This window comes from Salvelinus sp. IW2-2015, linkage group LG30, assembly GCF_002910315.2.
Source record: "Salvelinus sp. IW2-2015 linkage group LG30, ASM291031v2, whole genome shotgun sequence".
Classification (NCBI taxonomy): domain Eukaryota; kingdom Metazoa; phylum Chordata; class Actinopteri; order Salmoniformes; family Salmonidae; genus Salvelinus; species Salvelinus sp. IW2-2015.
In genome coordinates this window covers 9,135,324-9,155,380 of record NC_036869.1, presented here as the reverse complement: position 1 = coordinate 9,155,380, position 20,057 = coordinate 9,135,324, and the positions used below count along the sequence as shown (strand labels likewise).

The window sequence follows — 20,057 nt, the reverse complement described above, 5'->3', positions numbered from 1 at the left end:
TATACCGACACCCTGAGTTTTCTACTGCTTGAGTATCGGCACCTCATAGAACATTGGCTCTCAGAACATTGGAGCTCAAGATGAAAGGAGTAGGCTTCAGGCACCTAAAAGGAGTACCATACACCTTTTTCATTCCATCCACTTTATGCCCTTTCTATCGAGGAGGAATGGTAAGGATGTAGGGGGTGTGGAAGGAGGAAGGGGCAGAGTACAGAGAGGGATGACTGACAATGAGAAGTGAGAATATTCCCTAAAGAGGAATCTTGGAGCTCCGGTGGATTTTGGAGTCACAGAGCGGTTAGATAAATGTCCTCCTTATCACTGTTAATTCATTTCTTAATTGGATGGAAAGAACTTCCCTGAAAGAACTCCTGGACCATTAGGCTATCTCCTTAAAGATTCACGGAATCCCCCTGATCTCTGTAAAATACCAGGGTTTTCCAGAGTTGGAGTAATATTACCTTTAAATGCCACATTTCTGAATATGTGAAATATGTTTTTTTTTGACAGATGAAATTAGGGAGAAATGTGTAAATATGAGACATTTGATGAATTCCTCTGGTGAAAGGTATGAAAAGCAAATGTAATATTTTGAGTCAGAATGCTGCTGGTATAGTGGAGTATCCCTCTCCATCCACATCTGTGAAGGCTGTATCTAGACTTCTATGTTTTATGCATGAAAAAGCCTGGCTTGGATGAGGGATTCTACTTATAATGAAGAGAACATGGAAATTACGACTTTTAAAGAAGAGAGACGTTTCAAAGCCATGCGCTCGGAGAGAGGGTGGCGGGGGACATGCATTGCATGTTGTTAAAAGAGCCCATCGTGTTCCAAACCCTACGTTACAATGAGACAGAAAAAGKGTCAACTGGGTTTAGGATACAAAGACTCTCTCCTCATTGCCCAGCTGCCTCATAGTTCTCGCCACTGACTGACTGCCTTCGTTATTCTTCCTATTGCATGATGTATGGTTTTTGCATTGCTGTTTTAATTTTGCAACACTCTAAGGGTATTGTTTTCAAGTGGTCCAAGTGGTATTTCACTATTCTGGGTTGTGTGCTTCGACAGTTTGTATGTTATGTTGGGTGTCCACAATACAGTATAGATTTTTTTTCTGTGGATATCTGGCACATTTTTCTATAACCCTTGTTTCTCCAAGAGAGAAAGAGAGAGAGAGAGAGAGAGACAGAGAGAGAGAGAGAGAAATACACACACACACACATGTATTATTTTCTATTGATTTCTATAGCCATGTGTGGATACAGTGACAATTACCTTGACAGTCACGTCGCCCACTCAGACTTCTTCTTAAAAAGATACTGAAGCAGGCACTCCCGAGCTCAGGCAAACTCCACAACCTTCATTTTTGGATTCAATACATGGGAACAGATTTTCGATCAGAGTGGATTTACAGAAAACAATGACATATTGTAGTTATTAGTGAGAGTACAGTACTGTTTATGGTTTGATTGATTAAACAATAGTGGCAGACAGTTGTGAGGGTGAGAGACTTTGCTCTTGGTGCTGTGGACAGAGTGGTGAGTAATGTAATATTGAATCTGTACTGAGCATCTGTATGACATTTGTTTGACAGGCAGGCAACAATCACCTTGGTCTCCTCTCCTGTAGGTCCATATGGGACTACTGGCTGCTGACGCTACCACTATTAACTGGATTACTCTATATTGTCATTGGGATTTACACCTTCTATAGTCGTCCTCTCCCTCCTCATCCCCCCTTCCTCTTCCCTCTGCTCCTCCTCCTCACTCACCCTCCCAATCATCCTCCTCTCTTCCTCCATCCCTCCTCCTCTCAGCCTCATCCTCCCTCCTCTCCCCCTCTTTTTCCCCCTCCTTCACCTGCTCCCCAGTGTGCCCTCACACTTCACACTCAATGTGACATTGACATCAGTGAGGACCCAAGGGCATACAGCTGTTGGTCCATTCATAGCAAGTAATTGGCTGATCTAACCTTGAACACATCTCAACATTGAATGTATCAGTGAATATGATTATAGAGGGATGAAAGGACTGAGGGATGGAGAGAAGGAAGAATTAAACGAGATAAGGAGGAATAGAAGGACTGAGTGATAGAGATAAGAGGGATGAATGCAGAGACAGAGGGATGGAGGGAAGGAGGAATGGATGAATGGAGGGAAGAAGAGGTGGAAGGAAGGAGGAATGGAAAAATGGATGAGACAAGGGGTAATGGAGGGAAGGAGGGTTGAAGGAAAGGAGGGATGAAAGGAACGAGGGACCCCAGCTGCAACTGACAGTGCACTCAGTCAATGCAGGCAGAGATTATTACAAAATGATATCAAGAGAACGGCCCGGTCCTGGCAAAATTCCAGAAACCGTCAATCATGACACAGTCAGACAAGTGGCTACACAAACACACACACATTGTGACCCAGACAAGTGGCTACACTCCAGGGTTATGATTCCAATGTCATAATTTCCACAAAGTCCCAGACAGACTGACTGGGGATAAAGACATTTCAAAGGAGAGGCTACGGAGGCACTGATTGCATCCCAAATGGCACCCTATTCCCTATATAGTGCACTACTTTTGACCAGAGCTCCGGTGCCATTTGCCACTGACTATATCTGATGCGGCCCAGAGCAGGGCGAAAGAGGCCATTTGAACTGATGTTATACAAAAGCAAAATGGTAATTACCATATCCACTGAYATGAGATTCCTGACACTGCCAAGCAGATCAGGAAGAGAGAACGGCCCAACGTTTTAACGCCAATTCAATTTGATCCTCTCTCTTGCTAATGGTGTGCATCCAGTCTATTTAAAACAGCGTGGTCACACATGCTTTCTAAGACATTAGTTGAGTTCTGTCTAAGCACTTCAAAGGATAGCCTTCAGGCTTTTGGGCAACTATGCACAGAGATTGGGTTTGTTTTTAGCTGTGCACACAAAGGGCTGAAACGGGTTTTCTCTATCTCATTGTTAGAAGGTATAAATTGCTGAGGTCATGACATGAGCCAGCAACAGTGCTCTTCTCATCAGGAGCACTGCAGTCCATAGTCCACCAGTAAGTGTAACAGAGATGGTTTAGTTGCATTAGCTCCCCAAGCTAATACCTCAGCTTCAGCTCAGCAGGCTAATGCAGTCTTCTGTGGCGTGCATCCCACCCAGTTTGTTGAATGGACTTGTAGAACAGTCTTACCGTACAAAACTCTCCAGCTCTACCTCAAGGCAGATTTTCTTGCAGCTTACTCTGGCACTTGCCACACAGGGATTTCCCCCTTTTATTGGAGAACCATGAAGCTGAAGAAGCGGTCTTTCCCCTCTCTCCACATGAGGAATCATAGAAAACTGCCCCAATATTATTCACTTACTATTGCTTTCATATATTGGCTCTACAAATAAACTTAGTATCACTCTTCTGATTAGATTCATTAAAAAAGTCCCAACACCAATTTGAAACAGTATCATAATATGAGTCTGTTTTTGGTATGAAAGCAAGAAGACCCCAATGGAATAAGTTGTTAAACTCTATTTTGTTATCCTCTATGATTTTAAATGCAGTGTATCCACATGAGTGGCTAAATTGTATTTTTTATTGTCAAATTAATCATAAATGTCTCTCTTTTGTATTGCCTCCCTATTATTTAAGTGTAGGCTCATGATACAGAGCTCAACTCCAGTTTACACGTGCTAAATGACCAACCATTGGTTTGAGAAAGAAAAGAGGTGTTTCCTGTTCTTGACAGTCGTGTTAAATGTTCCATAATGCATAGTGCACACACACACACACACACACACACACACACAACACACAACACACACACACACACACACACACACACCACACACACACACACACACACACACACACACACACACACACACACACACACAACACACACACACACACACACACACACACACACAACACACACCACAGAGCCCAGAGAGTGGCTAGATGAGATGGTAAAGTGGAATGCTTGGATAATCATGCCTCTTCCAGATTTAATTGCCATATGAGACCAGAATCTATTTCTATACTCTTTATAATTAAGGCAACTTGTGTGTGGTGTTTCATTGTGTCACTGCGTGCGTGCTGGCATTGTGTGTGTGTGTGTGTGTGTGTGTGTGTGCTGTGTGTGTGTGTGTGTGTGTGTGTGTGTGTGTGTGTGTGTGTGTGTGTGTGTGTATGGTGAGCTGTACCTGTGAAGAGTCAATGAGTCAATGGCATGTCACTTTCACTGTGTTCCCGGAATACCCTGTCTCTATCTATGTAATACATTGTCCATGCAGGTTATTCACAGCTGACCAACAGACAGAAATACCATTTACGTCATTAACCCCTCATTAACCCATTGTCACAATTTCAATCATGAGCTTCTTTATTGAGCTTGAGCTTTGCAAAAAACAATTGCACAAGCACACACACACAGAAACACACACACTTTCCCCCGTTACCATTATCTAGTTATAACATTAAGCTAATTTAGCTGCTCTGATGAATGTGTCTTGTCAAGTCAGAAGCATTTGATAGAGGACATTGTGTAGGCTTGTGTAGGGGGGGTGGCGGTGCAGATATTTTGCACGCACTACAGATAGCTATATCGGTCTGCTAATAAAGGACTATTAAAGGCCCAGTTCACAACTTTTGTGATTTTTTTTATGTAAAAAATGTGGAATAAAAAGTTTTTCACCGATTTTTTAGGGGCTTTGTGGCTTTGCTTGATACAAATACCTCTCTGTGTTTATTTGAAACTATATTTAACTAGGCAAGTCAGTTAAGAACAAATTCTTATTTACAATGACGGCCTACCAAAAGGCCTCCTGCCGGGACGTGGGCTGGGATTAAAATGTGTGTATATATATATAGAAATATATATATATAGGACAAAACACACATCACGACAAGAGAGACAACACAACACTACATAAAGAGAGACCTAAGACAACAACATAGCAAGGCAGCAACACAACATGACAACAGCATGGTAGCAACACAACACGGTAGCAGCACAAAACATGGTACAAACATTTTTTATTTTTTATTTTACCTTTATTTAACTAGGCAAGTCAGTTAAGAACAAATTCTTATTTTCAATGACGGCCTAGGAACAGTGGCTTAACTGCCTGTTCAGGGGCAGAACGACAGATTTGCACCTTGTCAGCTCGGGGATTTGAACTTGCAACCTTTCGGTTACTAGTCCAACGCTCTAACCACTAGGCTACCCTGCCGCACAGACAACAGCACAAAGGGCAAGAAGGTGGAGACAACAATATATCACACTAAGCAGCCACAACTGTCAATAAGAGTGTCCATGATTGAGTCTTTGAATGAAGAGATTGAGATAAAACTGTCCAGTTTGAGTGTTTGTTGCAGCTCGTTCCAGTCGCTAGCTGCAGCGAACTGAAAAGAGGAGCGATCCAGGGATGTGTGTGCTTTGGGGACCTTTAACAGAATGTGACTGGCAGAACGGGTGTTGTATGTGGAGGATGAGTGCTGTAGTAGATTTCTCACGGGGGGGGGGGGCTAAGAGGGTTTTATAAATAAGCATCAACCAGTGGGTCTTGCGACGGGTATACAGAGATGACCAGTTTACAGAGGAGTATAGAGTGCAGTGATGTGTCCAAAAAGGAGCATTGGTGGCAAATCTGATGGCCTATTGGTAAAGAACATCTAGCCGCTCGAGAGCACCTTTACCTGCCGATCTATAAATTATGTCTCCGTAATCTAGCATGGGTAGGATGGTCATCTGAATTAGGGTTAGTTTGGCAGCTGGAGTGAAAGAGGAGCYATTAAGATAGAGGAAACCAAGTCTAGACTTAACTTTAGCCTTCAGCTTTGATATGTGCTGAGAGAAGGACAGTYTACTGTCTAGCCATACTCTGAAGTACTTGTATGAGGTGACTACCTCAAGCTCTAAACCCTCAGAGGTAGTAATCACACCTGTGGGGAGAGGGGCATTCTTCTTACCAAACCACATGACCTTTGTTTTGGAGGTTAAGGATAGAGAAAGCTTGTTGGACACTAAGAAAGCTTTGTTGTAGAGCATTTAACACAAAATCCGTGCAAGGGCCAACAGTATAAGACTGTATCATCTACATATAAATGGACGAGAGAGCTTCCTACTGTCTGAGCTATGTTGTTGATCTAAATTGAGAAGAGCGTGGGGCCTAGGTTCGAGCCTTGGGGTACTCCCTTGGTGACAGGCAGTGGCTGAGACAGCAGATTTTCTGACATTATACATTGCACTCTTTGAAAGAGGTAGTCAGCAAACCAGGCCAAAGACCCCTCACAGACACCAATACTCCTTASCCGGCTGTAATGTGGTGCGTGCTGGTGGCACGGAAGTCAGGCGCAGGAGAATGAACTTGGTAAAAACGGAGCTGTTTAATAAACATCAAAACCAACGAAAACCAAAGTATACAAAATAAGAAATAGAGGGTGCAAAACCCGTCGCACAACAGAAATAACAATAAACACCTACAATAAACACAACAAACAATCTCCGACAAGGACATGAGGGGAAACAGAGGGTTAAATACACAACATGTAATTGATGGGATTGGAACCAGGTGTGTAGGAAGACAAGACAAAACCAATGGAAAATGAAAAATGGATCAATAATGGCTAGAAGGTCGGTGACGTCGACCGCCGAACACCGCCCGAACAAGGAGAGGGACCGACTTCGGCGGAAGTCGTGACACCGGCCCACAAGAATGGAATGGTCTACGTATCAAAAGCTTTGGCCAAGTCAATAAAAATAACAGCACAACATTGCTTAGAATCAAGGGCAATGGTGACGTCATTGAGGACCTTTAAGGTTGCAGTGACACATCCATAACCTGAGYGGAAACCAGATTTCATACCAGAGAGAATTCTATAGACATAAAGAAAGCCAGTCAGTTGATTATTAACAAGTTTTTCCAACACTTTTGATAAACAGGGCAAAATAGAAATAGGCCTATAACAGTTACGATAAGCTTGATCTCCCCCTTTAAATAAAGGATGAACTGTGGCTGCCTTCCAAGCAATGGGAACCTCCCCAGAAAGGAGAGACAGGTTAAAAAGSTTGGAGATAGGCTTGGTGATGATAGGGGCAGCAATCTTAAAGAAGAAAGGGTCTAAACCATCTGACCRAGATGTTTTTTGGGGTTCAAGTTTCAGGAGCTCCTTTAGCACCTTGGACTCAGTGACTGCCTGCAGGGAGAAACTTTATAGCAGGGCAGGGGGAAAAGAGGGAGAAGCATCGGGGATAGTCGCATTAGAAGGGGTGGGAGATGGGGAAATGTTGGACAGGCAAGGAGGCATGGCTGAGTCAAATAGGAATCCTGACTTAATGAAGTGGTGATTAAAGAGCTCAGCCATGTGCTTCTTGTCAGTAGCAACCACATCATCAACTTTAAGGGACATGGGCAGCTGTGAGGAGGAGGGTTTATTCTCCAGGTCTTTAACCGTTTTCCATAACTTCTTGGGGTTAGACCCACAGAGAAAGAACTGCTCCTTAAAGTAACTAACTTTGGCCTTCCGGATAGCCTGAGTGTACTTATTTCTCATTTGCATGAACGAAAGCCAGTCAGCCTGAGTATGCATGTGCCGAGCCTTTCGCCAAATGCAATTCTTGAGGTGGAGTAACTCTGCAAGATCACGGTCGAACCAGGGGCTGAACCTGTTTTTAATTCTCATTTTCTTTATGGGGGTGTGTTTGTATTAAGGGTCTCTTTCAACCATTTTCCTTAGAGTGCCATTCAACCTCATCTTTGTCTGTACAACACCACACAAACAACATACTTATCCTAGTGGTAACATCAATCTATTCCCCCTTAGAAATGGAGGAGGAACAGTGTGCTACATCAATCTGTCAAGCCTTAGGAGGAGGGGCTTAATCTAGGAGACAATCAAAGGGTGCGTTCAAAATGGCACCCTGTTTCCTATACATAGTGCACTACTTTTGATGTGCTCGTATCAACTGGCCGCCCCCTTGTTGTTTTGTGCGTTTGTGCATGCGTGTGTGTGTGTGTGTATCGACCGCCTGATGCTGCTGTGTACGTGCTATGTCAAATAGCCTTACCTTTGAGTTAAAACAAAGGTAAATAAAAACACAATCGGATTGTGTTTAAAGGCCCACTACAGCCATTTTTGATCATTTTAATTGGTGACATATACACTTTTATCAGATTGTATTGTGTTGAAAGGGACAGGTCCAGTTAACAGAGTTAAACTGAGAGGCTGCTGGTTGCTGCAGAAAATCTCTGTGACAGCGGAAAACAGACCATCATTTATTTAATTAATTTATTCAGTTCAGGTATATATGAAATGACAGGTTTGAGAAAATGATTGCTTGAAGACAGACTTAAACATTGCAAATGTATTGGTAGGCATTACATGGCAATTGAGGAATTATAGGCAGGGGGTGGGTTAAATGCGGAAGACATATTTCGGTTGAATGCATTCAGTTGTGTAACTGACTAGGTATCCCCTTTACCATCTCATGACATAAAGGGTTAGGGATAGGGTTATGAATATTATCTGTGTTGCATGCAGAGTTTGATCGCAGTGGTCACCCAAATAGACMAATGGCCTGATAAATTGTACTAACCATTCATCATTCTTTCCCCTCTAAATCATCCATCAGATAACTGCTTATTGGCTGGAAATAATTAGCCACTCAGTATGCAAATAACCGTAACAAAACAAAACCTTTTATGGGCGAAAAGGAAAATGTCTCATCATCGGAGCAGCTAGACCCTCTCAAATACATCGCTGGATGATTTGTGTGTGGTTGATATACCTCAGCTGATCACTAACTGCTTAATATGAGAAAAGGACTGTTACATGTAAATAGATGGCTATTTATCTCGAATCAACATCTGTTGGGGAATTGTACATAAGGTGTAGCGGAGGTGGTTTGACTAACCACATGATGAAGTGATGAATAATCTTACCTGAGATCTGAAGACTTGCATTAGCTCCCTGAGCTAATGTTGAGGCTTTTGTTCAGCGCACTATCACAGTCTTGTGGMGGAATGGTGGCGATTGGAGATGTCTGATTACAAAATATAGACTCCTGAGTCCTGAATGTCTTTGTATACTGTGTCCATGGTTGCCTGGCCAGGCTATGACCAAACTCAGAAAGCACTTGATGTCACGTGGTGTCTGGCCCCCAGGGAATCTCTAGGGCCCCTCATGTCATCACCACAGTTGGGTGTTCCCATAGAAATGATGTATATGGGTGTCCCCATTCCTTCCCTGCCTGTTATGTGAGAAATTGAGGGAGATCCTGCTTGACTGCCAGGCTGGTGGCCACCATGGGCATGTTACATAGACAGTTCCCCTCAGATTCCCCTGACTGTCACGTGGCAGTGTGACAGCTTCATGTGACTCATAAATACCATGGTAAATGGTACTTACTGTGTAGGCCACATTTACCATGGTATTTACTGTGTAGGCCACATTTACCATGGTATTTACTGTGTAGGCCACATTTACCATGGTATTTACTGTGTAGGCCACATGGCAAATGTGGGCTCCTGATTACATTATGTAGGCTACCTGTAGGAAACTTGTGTGAGCAGACACATAGTAACAGAAAAGTATTTAGTATAGGGTATTTTCAAATGTGGACCAATGTGATCGGCTACAATTCAAGTATGCAACACTGAAAGAGCAATATTTTGACAATTATTTCTACCCTGGACTCATTGAAGTGTTATGCAGATTGAGGGTGGTGACTGGGGCCACAAATCAAATTGTATTCCTCACATGCTTCGTAAACAACAGGTGTAGACTAACAGTGAAATGCACCTACAGTTTGTCTTAACTTAACAACTCTCCATTTAGTTTTACGAGAATACAATACAATGAAAATGTCTGATGACGTATTACAAGTTGATTGAATTAGTCAGAAGAACCCAACAGACAGTATGGCAATACCTACTTTCTGTCTGACCGCCGCGTGCATTCCATTCATCCCCGCGCGCGCTCCGGGTAAATACCGTCGCGGCCAATTCTTGTCTCGCAAACCCCTCCCTTACCAGCTCGAGCCCAGTCACATTCCTTTCATGTTCAATACTGAGCAGCAACAAGCAATTGCAACAATGTGAATTTCAACTTCGGATATTCGAACATCTTTGAGGCAAAAATTACAGAAGGAAGATTGGGTTGGAACGATCCGTTTAGAATGTCAACGTATGGAATTGAGAGGGGTTGTTTTTATTGCAGGTGAGAATGGAAACATATGTCGCCTGTTGCTCCGCAGTTCCGTTACACGCGCAGCACACACACACGTATGTATAGAATAATTTTCATGCTGGCTTTCCACCTTTATTTTTCTTGTCTGATGGTTGTTGTTAGTCAGATTAAGAAACAAACAGGAAAAATAGATGAGTTGGGGTAGTCATATATCCGTTTTTGGGGTGATTTCAATATCCACCATGTTTTAAATTAATAATATTATTAAACGTTGTCATGTGACGATTCAATGTGTTGCTTCACAGCCTCATTCATGTCTTCTGATCACTCAAATATAGTTTATTGTTGGAATGTCGAATATACTGGTATTTTTCTGTTATAATAATGTTATGATAGGATGCCTGCAATAATATTGCTGTTATGTCCTTGATAAATACTTGGACATAACATAGTTCATTGGGTGTCATCTTTACATGCATGCCGCAATGAAATAGTTTAATCATGGCAGTGAGTTGTTTCCATGTAGAAAACAACAGCTGCGCTGGTCAGAAAGGGAAGCCGGGAACCCTGTAGTAGGTTACGTCGCATTCGGCCGCGGAGCTCGAGGGTAGGGTTAACCGTTGACGGTTGAGCCCAGGAGTGCGCTATAGGAAGGAATTCACCTTGGTGACGAGCAGGCTCACACAGCAGGGTGTCCTTTTCTTTAGTGTTCATATGAAAATTGTTTAGCAGATACACACTCATTATATCATATCAAAACTCATACTATATAATAACATCTTGTAATATCAGAATGATCATATATAACCGATAAACAAAAGGCATACATTTAGACCTATAGGCCTACCTAAAAAAAAGTGTACAAATCTGTGTAGGCTTGGCTACTCATAAATCCGATTCTTTACCATGGGGCATGGTTTATTTGTTTGGGAAATGCCATGCCATTTATAACACTTGCAGACTATTGTCTTTGAGGAATAGCTTGGCTATTATTTGCTCAGGCCCATTTCTATGGTAATTCGAAATCCCTAAATGCATCAAGACTATTTGCATAAATGGTTCATCCTTAATAATAATGTTGATTTGATTAACACAAACTGTATCAAGTGATGTGGGGCTATATGCTTCATGAAAACATAGTAGGCTAGTCCACTGTAGATCTAAGTCTATGTCCCAAATTGCACCCTATTCCCTATGTAGTGCACTACGGCTCTGGTCAAACGCAGTGCACTATGTATGTAATAGGGTGCCATTTGGGATGCTGAGATGCACACCACATCTTTGTTGAATTTCATAAATATGGCCTTGACAGGAACATGTAACTTAAGTAAGAGAATGGCTATATCCTATGATAAATGATAGAAATCGTGTCATGGTTGTGTCAAAAAACATTTAAACTCTGTCTAATCACTCTGCCTCTTAATACAATGATGGTGTACATCAAGTTGCTCTTATAACTGTGTAGTAACACTACAGTAACACCATTGATGTTACATAGTATTCTAGTAATTGTTTTGTAAATGCATAGTAATGGAACAATTGACATTATTTATTCTCTGACTTTATGGTGGGGTCATATCAAAGAGCTATTTCATTGAACTCTTGACCATTCATTCATCTTCAGGCTAATGCTTCCTGGCTGACAGTGTTTTGCAATGGATGGCTTCAATATCACTTAACCTAAAAGAGTTATAGCTGTATTTARTTTTCTTTACTTCATGATTCATCCTTACTGCCATGTTGAGATTTGTCATAAGAATTAGCTTTACCTGTAAGCTTTGGTTGACATCAGTGGAAGTCACAGCTAAGCTCTTACAAAGAGAGAAAAAACATGGGGGAGAAAATTATTGAGCAGCCACTACATAGCCTACGTGCTATTTCCAAAGCCCATGCATGATTGTAGTTGATTGGGAGCCCATCCCAGTTCTAGAGTGCCTGCTAAATTGTGATTGCAGACCAATTTAGTTGCATTTGAAAATCAGATTTTTGTAAAGGATGGCTCTTTTTACAGTAATGTTAAAGGTTGTATTATTCTCTATCCCCAATCCACTCTCCGGCATTTACATTTAACATTTAAGTCATTTAGCAGACGCTCTTATTTACCCTTAAAATCATATGATGACAGATATTTACTTAACAAAAATCAAAGTTAACATTGATGACATGATACAGATGTAGGATCTTAATTTGATCACTCTGTTGTTGCTGAGAATTTTCGTGCACAGTAGGAAATGCATACTTGTAGTGTATAAAACTTGTATAAACTTGTAGGTTTAAAAAGGCTTATAAAGTTTGTAATTTCGACTTTAAACTGTCAGACTTGATTTACCCTAACGGAAAATMTATTATCCCCTACAAGAAATGTAAATTATTATCCACATAAATTATTATCCACATGTAGCAAACTGGCTCAAATTAAGATCCTACATCTGTAATTGGTCAGAGTTTCAAAATTGTCTAAACCGTACTGCTAAACAATATGGTCATATAAAGACTGCAGGTAGAATGTAAGGACTTTATTCAATTTATGAATGTTTTAATGGTTCCACTGAATCTGAATGACAGGGCAATCATGTCCTTCTTGATTTGTGAAAAGAAAATTGAAGTGGTGGCAAAAATAGAAATTGTTGCAGCCTCGCAGCTGAGGCTGTATGCTAGTTGTTAGTGGACTGTGGACACACAACATTTACATATCAATTAACGTTTGGCCAATTATAGAATTCAAAGGCGCCCATTTCAACCTGTATGTGAAAAACCTTTGACACTGCAGTGTGACCAGAGACGGAAGAGGGCTAGCAGCTGAATTCAGCCAGGTCATTACTGTGAAATATCTGTTGGGTATGATGGTATGACTTCAGTCAGTTAGTCATTGGACTTGAAAGGCCTCAAAGCTCACACACTCCCAGTGACACATAGCCTACATTCTCCCCTCTAAGGGCCTCTGAAGATGATGCATTCAAAATCCCTCGTCACCGCGGATACCAACTGTCACTTGTGTTGCTTTGCCATTTTTCTACTTGCGGATGGTGGATGACATGCCTGCATGCAATTCAACGTTTTGTCAGTTGGCGTTTGAACCTAGACACACTTAAGGGAGGCTGGGCCTCAGACAACACAGATGCTTCCCTCCCTGAAATGGATAAATAAACATAAATTCTATTCTATTTTAGTCTCTCTGTCATATCTTTGAGCTGTGCCTGGTGCTCCCAGGGGAGACTGGGCCTCAGACAGTCAACTAAGATTCTTCCCTTTCTAAATCTCTCTCCATCTCTCTCTCTATCATCCTCATAGGATCTAGTGAACAACACAAGCTGTGATAGGGATAGGGCCACTCCCTCACACTAGGTTATTATTATTTCTATAGTTTTTAGTATCTATTTTTTTCCCAGATATGGGGAGATGCCCATATCCATTAACAATCACTGTATTCTAGAGCGTTCTACAATTCCTCCCTTCAAGCTGCTGGGCAGTATAGTAAAGTTGTGTATAATCAGAATTGATTGTATGTCTAAGTGGATACATTTTTCAGGATCTTATCCTGTTCGAACTCGGTAATGAATGTGTTTTATCAGTACCTCAGGGAGATCTGACAGACACACACTTTTATAATTGAATAGGGCTGTATTGTACAGTTGACTTACAGACTACAGGATAGATAGGCTTTCAATATGGGGAAAATACAGCTATGGCTGAATAAAGGTGCCTAGCATTTTTATGATTGAATAGTGCTGTATTGTACAGTTGGGTTAATGTAGAGTTCCTGTACTGTAAGTGAATTCCAGACATTCACCCTGTGCGGTGTCTTCCCCATGTGATGTTCTGCAGACAAGGATCTGTTTTGAGAAGGTGACAATACACAGTGTGACAGAGGGAGAATGAGGGGGGGCATGATATAACCAGCCTGCTGCACTCCACTGTACTTAACACTTATCACACAATGGCTGAGTCCCTATCACACAATGTATGTGTCCCAAATGGCACCCTATTCCCTATGGGACCTGGTAAAAAGTAGTGCACACATAGAGAATAGGGTGCCATTTGGAATGCAGGCAATGTGTTGTTGTTATCCACAGTACGCAAGCTTACAATAGAGCAGGTGTATGTTTTTTTTACTAACAATACCGATCATGTCATGAATGGGAACGCAAGTAAACATTGATTCCATTGTCCACTCTAACTTCCCATTACTGTGCACTTACCATATTCTTACTCTTACACAGATAATAAAATGTACATGTCACAACAGGCAATGTATATGTTTGACAAATCGTCATTGTGAATTTGAATCTGTTCTTAAAACTCTTTCCTGCAGTCAAATGACTAAATCGCCCTGCTAGTGGCCTCATGGGTGGAATGTTCATATTTCTCAGAATTTCATAATTATAATTTTTTTTAAATATATATTCAACGGCGAAAATCCGGTGTTTCTATGTCAAACGGTTTTGTTATATTTCAGTCTTCTGTAATGTATATAAAGTGTAATATTGGGATGCAAACTCAAAATGTAATACATTTCAACTCTATATCTGAAATTATGCAGGGGCCTTCTTTTTTTAATCCCATAACCATGTGTGTGAGGTTTATACTTTGGTTTCAAAGTAGATTTGTTTAAGACTACCAAGAAACACTGTGTGACCTTGATTTAGCCCACTGCAGTAAAAGGTTAATTGACTAAATACACAACATAGTTGTAGCCTAGTGGTTAGATTCTAGTGGTTAGAGTCTAGTGGTTAGAGCATTGGGCCAGTAACCGAAAGGTTGCTAGATCAAATCCCCGAGCTGACAAGGTAAAAATCTGTCGTTCTGCCCCTGAACAAGGCAGTTAACCCACTGTTCCTAGGCCGTCATTGTAAATAAGAATTTGTTCTTAACTAGCATGCCTGGTTAAATAAAAATAGTTTGTAGCTTGCTAGTGTTTGATTCACAGGTCTATCCTTATTGCCACGTCTCAGTAAAGAATGTGTTCTTTTAAGGACAGTGATTCGTCTAACCTAGCTTAATCAATCAAATGTATTTATAAAGTCCTTTTTACATCAGCAGTTGTCACAAAGTGCTTATACAGAAACAGAGCCTAAAATCCCAGAGAGCAAGAAATGCAGATGTAGAAGCACGGTGGCTACTGTAGGAATTCCTCCCTAGAAAGGCAGGAACCTAGGACGAAATCTAGAGAGTTACCAGGCTCTGAGGGGTAGCCAGTCCTCTTCTGGCTTTGCCAGGTGGAGATTAGAAAATTATCTTCTGGCCAATACATTGCCATTAAGGCCAGATTGTTCTTCAATATGTTCAAACATTTATAGATGACCAACAGGGTGAAATAATAGTCACAGTGGTTATAGAGGGTGCAACAGGTCAGCACCTTAACCTTATCGTGTAGCCTAGCATGTCATAAATAGAACAAGTCGTGCAATATTGTTTCTATCAATAACAGTGAAATGATGATGATGTGTATACAACAGAGTAAATCAATGGTTTATTTTCACTTACACACCGTGGTGCTCCTGTTTTGTCTTTTTGACTACAGCAAAAACCAAAAGGTCCACACTAAAAAAGTTGTTCAAAATACTTATAGTCCTTCATTAAGCAGTTTTATATTTTTTAATGCTTCTATCTGTTTTTATTTCAGCATGAGTTCAACTGGTGGCAGGTCCTGTTAGACCTGAACAGACCGTGAGRGTGTTGGTGGAGGCTCATCAGTCTCCAGTATGGAGTGTTTGGTATGAGCCGTGGCCGGTCTGTTGGTCCTTGGGCCGGTCCAGTGGTGTGGTGTCCCTGTCCCTTGGCGGGATGCTGAGGGCTGGTGGTCCCCACCAGTATGACTCCCCTGGACCTGTGGCTGTCCCGCTCCATCCCCATGTGCCTGCTCCTCCAGAGCCTGGTCCTCATGGCCCTGTGCTTCCCCTCCGCCTCCATGTGTCCCAAGGGCTGCGTCTGCCAGCGGGCCCGACCCGACCCGGGCCTCCACCTCGGCCCGGGGCCCCTGGGGCTCTTCCTTGGCCTCAATGTCACCTGTACCGGGTCCCGGCTCAAAGAGATCCCCCCGGACCTGCCTCCAGACACCGCCGTGCTCCGCCTCGACCACAACCAGATCATGGCCGTCCCCGACCATGCCTTCCGGGGCCTGAGGCTGCTGCGGGAGCTCAACCTGTCCCACAACGCTGTGGAGACGCTGGAGGAGGGTGCCTTCAGTGGCGTGGAGGCCACACTGCAGGTCCTCGACCTCTCACACAACCGCATCACTAGCGTGCACAAGGATGCATTCGCCCGGCTCAAAGCGCGGGTCCTGGTGGATGACAACCCCTGGCACTGTGACTGCACCCTGCAGCAGGCACTGGGCGGCATGGCCCACAACCACGAGGCGGCTGCACGCGTCCTCTGCCGGAGCTCCGAGCTCCAGGAGCAGGAGGGCCGCCATTTCCTGGCGGTGGACACGGACCTGTGTAACCTGGCCAAGAGGACCACGGACTACGCAATGCTGGTGACGATGTTCGGCTGGTTCGCCATGGTCATCTCCTACGTGGTGTATTACGTACGGCAGAACCAGGAGGATGCCCGGCGACACTTGGAGTACCTTAAGTCGCTGCCCAGCAAGCCTGTGAAGCCCAACGAGGTGGAGGACATCAGTACTGTGGTGTAACAGGACATCATCACTACTAGACACTATAGGACATCAGTACTCCAGTGTGACATCCCTGTAGTGAGAACTGACATCACTATAGTGAGAACTGACTGTATACAATATAATTAGATTGCCTAATTAGTTCTAGAATTAGAATGACTAATTGATTCTAATTCTATGCATGAACAGCAGAAGTTCAGAACTAAACCCGGAGATATAGGACCCATATTTCAAGATGGATGTAACGTCTTCTGTTGTGAAAATGTTTTTTTGATGTACTCAAAAGAAATCATGATAGATTAAACCTGGATCCTTGCGTTTGAAGCTTCACACCCAATATGTGTTAATTACAAAGGTAAACACTGAGAAAGCCCAATTTTTAAAGAAGAGAAATGCTTAAACGTTAGTGTTTGTCTGCAGATGTCAATCTAAAGTCAAGCATTTTGGAATGCACAGTGTACATGTGCATAGACAACAGCAGTTAGTTCAGATCACAGTAACAGAAGGGTAAAGTCTATAGGGATCTGTTCTGAGATTGTTTTGAAAATCTGAATCTCAGGTTTAAATTTTGATAGGCTGATAAGTATTTTTTTAGAGCAAAATCTAGAGAAATGGTTTTTGGACAACATTTTTGTAAGGTAATGATAACAGGCCTTTGATCTAGAGAGTGTTCTGTGCTTGTGCATCCAACTGCCTACTTTGTTTAATTTAATTTGAATAAATAACAGGCCCCAAACATCAATCATGAAACTTACCTTTACTTTCCAAATGTGAAATAATTAGAATCAATGATTTGTTAAAATGATCATGACATCACCAATGTTGAAAAACTACTGATGTGCTGTAAAAATACTAAACATTTCTTCCTTAATTTTGTCAGGTCCCTGTACTGTATGTTCTTGTTGTCTTGAAATGACAAAGTTGATTCATTGCATCTTAGTAGATTTGTGATGGTCAGATAACGTAGCACAATGGTTTGGGGTAGATATCAAATCAAATGACTCCCAAAAGAGTCGGTAGATTTAAGTGATTCGTATGTGTGTCATGTGATTTACCAGTACCCTAGTAGTGTCCAAGTTCTCAAGTCCTGAGAACCAACAAGCGTTTTGTGTTACATGTTAACACAACACATACACAACAACACCCAAAAACAATACTGTGCATTTGGCTTTTCCACAAAACTCATTTGCTAAGATTTTTAATGACTCAGTCTATGCTTCCTGAAATAGAATACATATTCATATTCAAAGAAATGTGTTTCACACAAAGATTCCTTTCTCAGCCAAAGTGGAGAAATACTCAGTGTCCCAAATGGGACCCTATTCCCTACATATAGCCCTATGGGCCCTGGTGGAAAGTAATGCACTATGTAGAGAATAGGGTACAATTTGGGACACACCCACAGAGTCACAAACCTGTCGATGGGAAGACTGTAATAATTTCAACACAAACATCCCCTTTCTGTTCAGCCCCCATGCTGCGTTCAGAATGCAGATAGATGCATGCATCATTTACCTTGCCTTTAATAACACTGTGTGTAGAGTTCTATCCCCAGCAATGTGAGAAGAGAAAATTGCAGCTGTCATTCGTTTAAATGGCTTTCACTTGCATCACAGTGACATGGGTTCACTAAAACATCCCATAGAGAGAAAGATGGAGAGAGAAGGGAGGGGGAGGGCAGGGCAGGGCAGAGAGGGAGAGGGATAGAAAGTGAGAGAGAAAGCGAGAGAGAGAAGGAGAGAGGATAGATAGGTGGGCAAAGGAGCGATATGGGCAGGAGAGTGAGAGAATGAAAAAAGTAAAAGCTTCTTTCCATATTCAATGTGGTTAAGAAATTATGTATTATGTACAAGGAATGTTTACACAGTTTAGATTTTCCCCCCAGTGCTACAAGGTGGCCAGTTCATTTGGAAGGATTTGATGATATGATGAGCACAGGTAGTTACAACAGGTTGTAGTTACAACAGGTTGTATTTACGACAGGTTGTATTTACGACAGGTTGTATTTACGACAGGTTGTTACAACAGGTTGGAGTTACAACAGGTTGTTACAACAGGTAATAGTAACAACAGGTAGTAGTTACAATAGGTAGTAGTTACAAAAGGTTGTTACAACAGGTTGTAGTTACAGCAGGTAGTAGTTACAACAGGTAGTAGTTACAAAAGGTTGTTACAACAGGTTGTAGTTACAGCAGGTTGTAGTTAAAACAAGTCGTTACAACAGGTAGTAGTTGCAACAGGTTGATAGACAAGTAGGCCTAGTCACAACACACGTTTATCAAACTAAATGTAAATAGGTACATTGTTGTTGTGTGCGAGAAGGAATTTGAAATCCATTTAATAAATTGTTGTATTTGAATGTTGTGCTACTGTACAGCCTTTTGCGCTGTCTTGTCCTGCAGAGCAGAGGCCATGAGTTCATGTCTCATGTATTTGTAATGGGTTTAGGAGAGGAGACTTTTTCTTTCAATGCATGTACCCATACCGCAAATGAAAAAAAGCACAGTGTAGCCAAGCCAAGGACTCTGGAAGAATATTTAAATAAGTGCCTGAAAAACTTCTCTCACATTTTCTGTTTCTCATTTTAACCAAATAATTTCACATTCAGAATTGTTTTCTGGACATGAATGAAAAAAGCACTGCGCTTCACAGTCAAAGGTTTCTGTGTTTTGGAATCCTTTCATGTCCAGCATAGTGTATACAGAACCAACACAAAGGAGACATTAACTCTGTATGGTTTGTCTTTGAAAGAGCTGATAGAAATGAAATGGACGTTGATATCCTAGTTTCCCACCATCTAAATAAAGAAGCAAAAATGTGAAAGTAGCATAAAACAGAGAGAATGTGGTTGTTGTTTTCTCTGCCTGTCCATTTTCTTTTTCTTTTTTTAGACGGACAAAACATTGTCTGATGCTTTGTGATAAAACTCAAGACCAAGCACTGATACAACCATCCACACGTTGTAAAGGCATGTCATTAAAGGAAATAAAGGAAATATGGACACTCGTGATTTATTTGAATTTAGCTTTGGATGGTCATGATGATTGTTGTAGCCTTCTACCCAATACTAGGCATCAGGAGTAGAGAGGGCACCCATATGCCCGTGAAGTCCAGTCAACTTTATTTAAAGTGTATTGTCACAAGTTTTCAATACACTTTACAGAGGGACCTTTGCCATACGCTGATAACATTGTCACACAACATGCAACCTACTGTGCTGTATCAATCACTTGTTCACGTTTTAGCTAAACAACATGCTTCTCTTTGAATA

The 20,057-nt window shown here is 41.8% G+C and overlaps 1 protein-coding gene across 2 annotated transcripts; it reads left to right on the top strand.

Annotated features, from left to right (window-relative positions):
• The first annotated feature begins 9,994 nt into the window (after positions 1-9,994).
• Positions 9,995-19,781, top strand: LOC111955364 (leucine-rich repeat-containing protein 3B). 2 transcript variants are annotated; one of them, XM_023975584.1, is made up of 2 exons: positions 9,995-10,200; positions 15,794-19,781. In XM_023975584.1, exon 2 carries the CDS (start codon positions 15,983-15,985, stop codon positions 16,802-16,804), a length of 822 nt encoding a protein of 273 aa, XP_023831352.1. In that variant the 5' UTR covers positions 9,995-10,200; positions 15,794-15,982; the 3' UTR covers positions 16,805-19,781. The 2 variants fall into 2 exon arrangements, with proteins under 2 accessions (XP_023831352.1, XP_023831353.1); XM_023975585.1 differs by having other exon boundaries at positions 9,995-10,265.
• The last annotated feature ends 276 nt before the right edge of the window (positions 19,782-20,057 follow it).